We start from the raw sequence: 10817 nt of genomic DNA, 5'->3' as shown, positions 1-10817 counted from the left end.
GCAATATTGAAAGAAATTGAAATTGGTCAATGCTTTTTTGGGCTCTGTGTAATCTCTCAAGTATGTGAAAAACCTCACCAAACTGCCTTGTCATGGATGCTGTAGCTGTCAGTTAAAAGACACGATGCTATGCACATGCACAGGAGCACACACATGAAATGCTGCGTATGAGTCACCACATGCAGCTGCCCAGTTGCCAGGTTCTTGTTCCCTCTGCAGTCTCCTAAGACCTTTGATCCTAAGCTATCCCTGCACTGGCAGCCAAAAAAAAGATTCACTTAATTCACCTGTCTGGATTTTCTACAGCCACTCCCTCAGATGTCAGTCATCTGCACCCAACTATGTAAGTAATGTAACCAGTGTATCTTCCTCCCCCTGCCGAAGTGCATTTAAACCCTGAAAAAAGCTGCAAAATGCACCAACCTTTTTTTTTTTATTTTTTTATTTTTTTTTTTTACAAAAAATGTGTTCTGCACATGGGACAAAATATGCAGCTTGTTACACAGTACAGGATAGTGTATGGCACCCTGAGGAGTGGTGATGCAAGTTTAAAAATGCTCCATTGCAAATACTACTACTACTTCTACTATTAGCTTTTTCTGCAAGTGTTTATTGTCCACAGCTTCTAAGATGTGGTTGGTGATTACAGCCATTGCTTATCATTTGCCACAATGGTATACTATAATAGACTGACCTGTTAACAAAATATTTGCTCAGTATTAGTCTCTTTCAGTGCATTGGAACAGTGTGAAATGGTTTAACTCAGGAACAGCTGTGGGTTATTGGGCAAAATCTTAATAGGGTTTTGGTCAAACTATTGTGAAATGTTTTTATTTTAATATTTACCTACATGTGATTATTAATTTCTATGGTAAGGATTTGTAATCGTGAATTCTGTTGGCTAAGAAATGACTGCTGACTCAAAAAAAAAAAACCTTTATTTTGTCTTGTTAGGTTATGTGTATAATGTATAATGCTATGCTGTGAAATGAACTATTGGCAATTCTTTTAATTCTTCAACGTTTCTTGCATGTGATAAGATCACCTTTCAAAAGATTGGCATTGAAAATAATATGAGGAGGCAGGACTGTCAGCAAAGGTGTGGATGAAGTTGTAGTACAATCAGTTGTGGTTCAGTTTGAGCTTACAGTCAAGTTTTCTTGCACATTTTTTTTCTTTGATAATAGGAAAGATATGTTTTCCTTTCAGTGGTGGAAAGTCAGCCATATAATAATTTCTGTGCTGTATCTTCATGATTATCTCAGGGTTTTTTTGGCAGGTTTTACAATTATTACAGGTTTTAATGTTCAGCTAGTTCATTATAGAATCCTTATTCTTACTGCTGCTACCCACCATACTGGAACTGGGAATGCTGAGTGTTATTAAGTGTTATCTTGAGGGGATATAAAACGTTTCTGGCATATACCACAGACATAATATCATTCAGATATTCAGATTGCTTTTTGTGTCAGATCACTTCTCCTTAACTCAATACTTTATTGACCCCTGCTTATGAGGTTGGGGAAAGTGGTTGAGAGACATATTTATGTATTAGGTGCCTCTCTGAGGAGTGAGGCCATTTTAGTTTGTATGAATTTAACCTGACATAATGATATTTATTATATGTAGCATATTAATCTTTGCCACTTTAAGTTAAATTCCTGTAAAGGGCATTGTAATGTGACCTTCATATATCTGACACTCTGAGCCAGAGGATTTAAGGTTGTTCTATTCTATTTAGATTTCAGATTTCAGATTGCAGGCTTACCATAGTTCTGAACATGTTGCAGACCATATCTAAACCTGTAGAGGTTAGAATGGCAAATTGTAAAGGGTTGCTACTTTGAACCTCCTCAGATCATGTGCTCACCAACGGTTCAATCTAGCAATCATCTTATGGAGTTCTTTAAATGCTCCATGCCACTTTGATAAGAATTAATGTTTTCCAGGGCATTTGTTAACCAGTGTGAGAGACGGCAGTGGAAATACAGAAGATTTCCAGCTGAGAATGACATTTTTGTCCCTCATGATGTTGCAGTTTATACAGATAAAGGCTAACGTAAATGTTAAATATTAAGCATTAACTCATTAAACCCTTTAAATGCATTTTGCAATGGGTATTCTGTAGCTTAGACAACATGAACTGCATCCCCAGCACTATGGGGCTCAGTCACAGATGTCATTGTAGTTGAGTGTGATGAGGACTGACAGCTATACCTTACCAAATTTAGAACCCCTTTGAACATGTGGCACATTTTAAGCTACAATACTCCTTATGAAGTCAATACACACAGATTAACTTGTTTGCTGGCACTCTATAATCACAAGGAAATCACATCATGACACTAGCTGCAGTAACTAAAGATTCCAAGTGTTACGTTGGTTAAAGAAAATCAAATTTCATTCCAGGTAAATTGCTACATGTATAAAAAAAGTGAAATAATTCAGACAATTTCTACCTCATTTCTATGGTAAGGATTTGTAATCGTGAATTCTGTTGGCTAAGAAATGACTATGCTGACTTGTCTTGTTGTTAGGTTAGAATATATGTATAATGCTATGCTGTGAAATGCTTTTTGTCAGAACTCAGCAAGATAAACTGACTTTCATAGACCAAATTTATAACTTACAGAAATTGTGCACTCATGTGCATAATGTCATAAAAGGTGAACACTCACACATTATATGTTAGACCAAAAAAAATGGCTTCTCATCCTGCTTTGTTTTGAAAAGTTTGTGAGACCCGCAGGCTGTGACCTTCACATGTTCACTGGCTCTACCTGCTGGATGAAGAATCCATCAGGCAACTTTAAGGAGCATTCCTCTGACAATTCCCAAATCATTACAGCACACATTCCTCGGGTACCAAGGACAGTTAATCTATTAGACTGTTACATTCCAGATCTGATCCTCTGCTGGGTGACATCTTTCCTTTAGGTGGTATCCTCAATATGGATAAACAAAAGACCATAGGAAATAGCATTTTCCCACAGCTTTTACTACTATGATTAATGACGTAGAGCAGTAAAGTGATATTTTGTAAATCTGGACTTCTGTCTCATAGCCTAATTTAAAGGTACACTGCTCACACTTTTATAGTCTGATTTGGCTGCCACCCAAATAAATAGTCAGACCAGTTAAACAACAGTTTTGCACATAAAGCTAGTAAGAGTTCCCCAAGGGAGGGAGGGAGGGAGTGAGAGAGATTCCCTTTGTTGAGAGACATACTCCACTTACAAATAACCTTTCAGCACATGACCTGTGCTCAGGAGGTATTGTTATAGATATGCGATTGTTATTTTGCTGCATGAATTCTATACACCTACATGCTAAACACAGTTTTGACATAGCGAGGCACTGTGGACTGATGTGTAAATTTTTCAGAAAGTGCCTTCAATTATGTGTTATTCACATTTAGACTTTCATAGTTAGATTTTGAGTGAAGGGGAAGGAATTTCTTAGCTCGGTTCGGTTCAGCGTAAAAACAAGAATCTGAGGACTCCTTTCATCATAGCTCGCTTCTCTTTGTTTACCTGCCTCGATTAAACACCTTACCTGCTTGCTCACTTCAGTCCTACGAAAGAAATCTTTTTCCACCCTTGTTTTTTTTCTTATTCCTTCGACATTTGCTACCTTCACACGCGATCGCCCTTTCATGTGACTCCTCATGAATGTACACCTATAGAGCAAATAGCTGTTAACTAATTGTTCTGTAGGTGGACTGAGCCTATAATGTTTTATTTGCAGGTTTATTTTGAGGTTTTTCTCTTGGGTGTCTTTCGATTGAACAGTTTCTACTTTGGCATGTCTGGGCTTATGACACAGGGTGGATCTGTGGGTGGTGTGGGCTAGGGGCCTAATGCATGCAGTAGACAAACTTCCACCTACTAGGAGCATTAGAGGAACAGTGGTCTAAAAACAAGGACTCATTCACATACAAACCACATGCCAGGCATGTGAGTTTTATGCTAAATTCTCAATGTCTGTTGCTTAGTCAAGCAATGAGATTTTACCTACTTGATTAATTAATTTGTCATGAAATCATACAGAGTGTAAATAACATTTTGCCTCGTGTAATACCAGTTATAGGACCAGCGGTTGATCACCATGTTTGCTATGAGCCTGTGAACTGCGTTGTTTGTTTTGATGGCTTGAATTTTTGATGATACATACTTCACAAATCACTGTGCATACAGGAGAAATCAGACAGGGAGCGCCGAAGTTTATGTTAGTCATGCCATCCAACTCCCTCGGAAGTAGGCTTAAGGCCCTGGGCAGTCTTTATGTCTACCACTACACCACAAAAAAGGGAGGCTCCGATTCCTGCAATCTGCTCCAATGGCATTGTTAACACAGAAATATTTACAGGCAATTTGTCTGGCCACTATGAGTTCAGTGACAAATGTTGGCATAGCCTGAAGCTGAGCTATAACATTTAAAACATCCATTCTGATAAGTGATCAGTCTTTGATAAGTCCAAACAAAAGCATGGTGTGAGCCCTTGTATAAATTATGTCCCTGTGCTTTGCTGTAAATTGCTGCCTGCCATGTTCTTATACCAATATCTAGTACCAGCATTATTTTTGTGTATTTAAAGCCAAAATTTGTCATTATAATTAACAGGTCTGATGTTAATATGGAACATACATTCACACACTTGTAAGACATGCAAACTCCAAGACACTCCAAGACATGCAAACCAAATTCTCCACACATGTGCAGACACAAAGGATATGTGCAAATTTTTAATACCATAGCACACTTTGAACATTATATAACAAACATGTTTATTTAAAAGTGATATTTTATATGTACATTTTTTTTACATATTGCACTCTATCTGGGCTGTTGATGTTTGACAACAGTAAATGACAATAGCTCAAATGTATAAATATATACTACATGACATACATATTCAGGAGAATGCTGACGTTTTTTCCCCCTTTTTTCCACAGAATAAACCGCATCCAACATTGTTTAGTATCAATCTCTGCCAAATGAAATGTCTTGAAAATACAAAAAAAAAGGCAAGAATTTTACATTAATCTGTTTTTATGCTTTTGGACCAGTTATTGTGCTCAGCAGTAAAGGTCATTTCTGGGAGCATTGTTAACAGTCCTTGAAGGGTTGGCAGTGGCACATCCATTCTGTCGTGTATCTATAAAACGTCATCTTCACTTGCACCATCAGAGTTCAAGGATAACTGACTTGTCAGTCAAAAAGACTGACATGATACTGTATGCAGAAATCTATGGAGACATTCCACTTTATTTAGAAAATAAAGATGACAAACTATGCTTCATTGTGGTAAGTATAATTATACATCACTTATATATATATATATATATATATATATATATATATATAAAATGTATAATCAGACTTCCCGGTATTTCTCCAAGGCACTTTTTCTTGGTTCTCTTTGTTTCTTCATGTCTATTGAAATCTGCAAAGGGATAAAATCATTTAGTAAACTTTGTTCTTAGTTGAATATGAAAAATGTAATATTTTAGATGCTCACAGAAAATAATATTTTTTGATTATATGTCTTACCAGGCTGACAAAATTATTTACAGACAATAGAAATGTATTTCTTAATCAGTAGTTTTATGAGCTTGTGGACAATATCTTCCCTAAACATTATAACTATATTGTCTCTGCCCCATTCAAATCACACAATGGAGTAGGCACATAGAAACAAGGGAAACTTAACTGCACAACAAACAAACCCTCAGAAGGTTTTGCATTACACTAAAAACCAGACAGCATCATTTTCAGTGGTCTCAAAGGACCATAAGTGTGGCCCTTAATCTCCAACAGTTAACACACTACACAATGTACTCCCTTATTATATTAAATATATTTCCCAACAGGACCCTGACCCTCACCCAACAACACAAGTCTTCACCCAACATCTGCCTATTTTATCACTTTAATCCAAATATTTATTCCATTTGCATGTAAACACGCTTGACACCAGTGCGCACTACGTTTACGGACTGCTTCGAGACCGCGGTATCTAATGAGTGGCCTGCTGATAAGGTGTGTGCATGATAAAACAATAAATGTACATTTCATATGACTGACTGATAAATTCATGTGTGTAAACGAAATGGCTGCTCGGCAAACATTTTACTGCTAATGACACAAAAAGAAAAACAAATGTGACAATATTACATTGTATGCTTTGAGTTAACAATTTACCTGTAAGGTCTAACCCTCAGAGCACCATTGACTTCCTGCTAACCTTGTTAGTAGCCGAGCACATCTTTTATAATCTGCAACACAAAAACATTGAACTCCATCAATAAAATATACAATGTACAACTCTGCCATATCATAAAGTTGTATAAAATAATGTAATCATTTAAATAAAAAATTAGACCTTATCAGTCTTGATAACGCTATATCTATACTCATCTATCTTATACTGCATTATGAGTGTCAAGACATGTGTCAAGGGCAGTTGCACTTACAGGCTGGTATTGTGCAGTCCCTGGTATTATGGTATAGTCTATAAAAGCGTTTGCTGCATTTGGGACTAAAATAGAGAGGTCCTGAAACAGAAACATTTAAAACTCAAGTAGATATGCAGACACCAAAGGACCTGATTAAGTACACATAACAGAATTGCCCGAGATAAACTGGACGCCACCCACCTGTTAAGTGTTGTAGGAATTTATCCTTCTGTCGAAGATCTCTGGGAAAGACCTCTGTTGGAAATCGATTTTTAAAATGTCAGTAAACCATTATATTTTACTTGGCGTCTGAAAATTCCCAGTTAGTCTCAGCAAAAAAAAATTGAAATAGATCATACACACAAAATACGTTTGATATTAGTTATCAGAGTAGTTGATTTCGAACGCAAACATCTACCATCTTTTAGTACTCCACACCACTATGCAAAGTCCATCAGAGCTGAGACTATAACAGTCTTCTGTCAGCATGTTACATTACAGTCTACTTACCCAGTATTTGATCATGCTGATACGACTTATTAACATCGTTTTCTTCCCCCGTTTCAATTGAATATTCTTTTCGGGGAGCATGGTGTAGGTCGCGCTCGCCGTCTTCCGTGTGATGCTCCCGTTTTACTCTTACTTTGTCCATTAGGGGGTTTACGAGGCTCCTGTCGTCCTTGCCGCCAGTGTGAACGCCGCTCTGTTTGCAGTAGCCGGCTGTGAGAATTAACAGGAGTCCCATGAAGACGGGTGTGCGCAGCGCTCTCATACTGAAGCGTGCCCCTATCCTCAAGTCGTGACTTAGAGCCCTGAAAACGCAACAGTGATTTAGTCAACGACTTGACCGATGGCACTTCGACACATGTGGGCAATTATTTAATGATTTCATATCAGCGTAATAAACACGCACAAATCAACATGACGATTGAGCTTTTTCTTTTTACAATAGCTACAGGAATGAGAGACATTTAAGTTACGCCCTTACTATGACATTTTTAGAGTCTACATGACTTGAAACTTTGGCATGCAAACTACAGAGTCGGAAACCCGGACTTTATTAGTATCTAAAAGTTAACGTTGCTTTAGGCAGTGTCCGACGTGGAATGTACGTGCTGCTGTAATAAATCCTGCAGAAGTAAGTGAGAGGAAAAAGTGCGAAAGAAGTCTGACTCAACGCATTTTACACATGAAAATCTGTTACGTCAAACAAGCTTGGAAATGCGGTAGAAGTAACTAATTACCTGTTTTGTCAGCAGCAGACGTGTGAAACGGTTTTTAGTGGCCTCCCAGTTTATTCGCTGATAATTATGTTAATGTGGTGCAAACGAAACAGATTCCGCTGCAGTCGCCTTTCCCCAGGTAGGCTACAATACTTCCAAGATCTTGTGCGCCACGACACATGGAGAGGCACCCTCTTTTATATGTTTAAAGACGGTCATCTGTTGATAGTGGGTTGTGGGTGGAAAATAATGAAAGCTCACAACTTCTTTTTTCTCTGCCGTGTCTCCTGATGAAGTTTATTCCGGATCATCCGGCATGGGTTCCCTCAGTTTTTATTCTCTGTTGCAGACGCAAGTTCTTGTCCCATGTGGATTGTCCCGGCATGTCTTTATTTAGAAACGTGTTAATAGCGTCCCTTGAAAAATGCATTTTATTTTTCCGGCCACCGTCTCATAACGCCCAAAGGATCCAGTCCGATTGTGGTCCAGGTGAAGTATTTTTCCCACTAATGATTTTTTTTTTTTCAGTCCTCAAACGGGAATCGGCGTATCCCTTTCATAAATAGATGAAAACGTACTGGTTGAATAGTCCTTCTTAATTTTCCCGTAGAGGATAGTATAATCGATTCATATTTCCCTTACATCTTAGTGGAAGCCCAAACATAAAATATGATTAGACAATTATGGTAAGTAACCAGAATTGGAATAGGAAGCCAGTTTCTTCGAGTATGACAACAGCGTCCAGGTCTGGACGACTGTGGAGAGCGCACAGGCCTTCTCCAGTATTGCTTTCGTTTACTCAGTCCATTACCACTCCCTTTGAGTTTATTATCACTTATATCATCACTCCCCTCCTCTTTTGGGATATCTTTATTGTCCAAGGTAAACCCCCGGGTTTGCCACCATTCCTTTAGCTGGTGCCAATCGGGATTAGAAAACTTTGGAAGTATTATTAAACATGGTAGCGCAGATTTATTAGTGCCAACGTTACACATGATTTAAGATAAACTGGCTCAACAGTGCCACACAGTGTGTCTATAGCCTTATAAAATTATACATCTAACTTTCTGGACAGTATTCCTAATTTTTTTTAGATGCTTTGGAACAGCTCTCGGCATCCTCTCGTTTATCAGGATGTACAAGCGAGTCAAAAAGATGTCATCTTTTTTTTTTTTTTTTTTTTTTAATTTAATAGTTTATAGACGGTCACGTAGCACTTGTGGCAAGGTGTCGAAGGTTTACGTTCGGGCGCTTAGAATGTGCACGCTCGACGCGTCTGATACCACAGGGATATGAACCGTCTTCTCTCACACAGACTCGCCCCCACCGCTTCCCAGCCAAACTTTCCTGTCCTCCTCCGTGTAGTAATATAATTAGTTCTTGTTGTGAATGAGATTCTCCTGCCTTCCCCTTATTTTATCACCTGTGTTACAATAGGGGTGGCGTGGTCGTTAAACAATTTAATAAACCACAGGAGTGAACATACTTATATTAAGCACAAGATCACAGGCACAAGTAATGGCAAGTTTTTTTTGGTGGTGGTGGGGACACTCGAATGTGTATACAAAGCTTTAGCCTTTTTTGTTCAGTACATATTTGTGTGTGTGTGTGTGTGTGTGTGTGTGTGTGTGTGTGTGTGTTCCACATAGTTGTCTGAATGGTTTAGCTTTTTGCACAGTTGAGGGCATATGGAACAAAATATCTTTTAGTCACAAGATTTATTTCAGGCTGCAGTTATTCACAAAGACTTGTTTTTGACTTCTGTAAGATTCCTTAAAATATTTGATCAGGAAATGAATAGGATTCTGTACTTCTGGTGGCTTACTATACATAAGAATAAGAACAAGTAATACTTTATTCATCCCAGTGGAATTGTTTTGTTTATGTACTCGTTTATTATTCATTATGCAAAATGCATCTTTAAAAATATAATCTGCTGTATACTTGTATAACTTGGTTGCAATTAAATACATGAATTAATGCTTTTCCTGTTCTGTACTTGGAGGGTCTGTGAGTTAGTCCTAGTACAAGTTGACAGCCATGCTAGAGCCCCTGGTTGTGGCTTTTGGAGGGTCTGTGAGTTAGCCCTAGTACAGGTTGACAGCCATGCTAGAGCCCCTGGTTGTGGCTGTTGGAGGGTCTGTGAGTTAGCCCTAGTACAGGTTGACAGCCATGCTAGAGCCCCTGGTTGTGGCTTTTGGAGGGTCTGTGAGTTGGCCCTAGTACAGCTTAACAGCCATGCTAGAGCCCCTGGTTGTGGCTTTTGGAGGGTCTGTGAGTTAGCCCTAGTACAGCTTAACAGCCATGCTAGAGCCCCTGGTTGTGGCTTTTGGAGGGTCTGTGAGTTAGCCCTAGTACAGGTTGACAGCCATGCTAGAGCCCCCAGTTGTGTCTTTTGGGCCCTCTTTCCTCCCCATGCCTCTGCTCACCAGCCAGGCTGTTAAAACTCCTCCCTCTCCTCATCATGATGTCCCATTTCCCAGCTCCCATTTGCTTCTATCTTATGTCAGCAGTTCTCACCATGTGGCAAGACTCTAGCAATCCAATCCAGAGTCTTTGGGTAGAGAATCCCTAATCCCAATCCCAGGCAGAGATCCCAGAACCCGTTGTTGGTCTTTCATTCATTAATCCTAGTGTGGGCCAGTTCTTATCCACAGCTTTACTTTGGCCTTTCCTCTGACACCTTTAACACATTTGACACAATTGACAGATCTTTCACATCTTTCACATCTTTCATAGCAGTTTTTCATGAGTTTATCTTATCAGATGTGACTATTCATCAGTGTCAGTCAGACCTAATGTTGGGTTAGGCAAACCAGCAGACCTTACATGGACAGACCTGCAGATTCCGGTTTTTCCAGGCCTTTCCAGGCTTGTTTGTGCTGATACGTTCCATTGGAGCTTCATTGCACAAGGGAGGATTGCTTCGTCATAACGTTTATCTGTGATGTCCCTGTAATGTCTCAAGATTACTACGTTGTCATCTATGGTGCATATAGATTTGAATCTCACCTTGTAGAGTTGAGACTTAAGAATGTATACGTTTTGCTTGGTGCCTTTTCACCATTCATATGGCAAAACATGTTTGAACCTCCTCTGTAATTGATATCCCATTATTAAATATGAAACAAGGAGT

At 38.9% G+C, this 10817-nt stretch overlaps 1 protein-coding gene across 1 annotated transcript; it reads right to left on the bottom strand.

Annotated features, from left to right (window-relative positions):
- Window positions 1–4744: 4744 nt before the first annotated feature.
- alkal2b (ALK and LTK ligand 2b) lies at window positions 4745–8475 on the bottom strand. The gene is made up of 6 exons (XM_027008837.2): window positions 7703–8475; window positions 6969–7270; window positions 6660–6713; window positions 6477–6557; window positions 6205–6278; window positions 4745–5446 (listed from the first exon to the last, which is right to left on the bottom strand). The coding sequence occupies exons 2-5, from the start codon at window positions 7228–7230 to the stop codon at window positions 6214–6216; spliced, it is 462 nt and encodes a 153-aa protein (XP_026864638.1). The 5' UTR covers window positions 7231–7270; window positions 7703–8475; the 3' UTR covers window positions 4745–5446; window positions 6205–6213.
- Window positions 8476–10817: the final 2342 nt, after the last annotated feature.

This window comes from Electrophorus electricus, chromosome 10 (assembly GCF_041902795.1).
Source record: "Electrophorus electricus isolate QZ-2024a chromosome 10, ASM4190279v1, whole genome shotgun sequence".
NCBI classification, from domain to species: domain Eukaryota; kingdom Metazoa; phylum Chordata; class Actinopteri; order Gymnotiformes; family Gymnotidae; genus Electrophorus; species Electrophorus electricus.
Note: the sequence above shows the minus strand (reverse complement) of the source record. Positions and strands in the feature narration are given on the sequence as shown.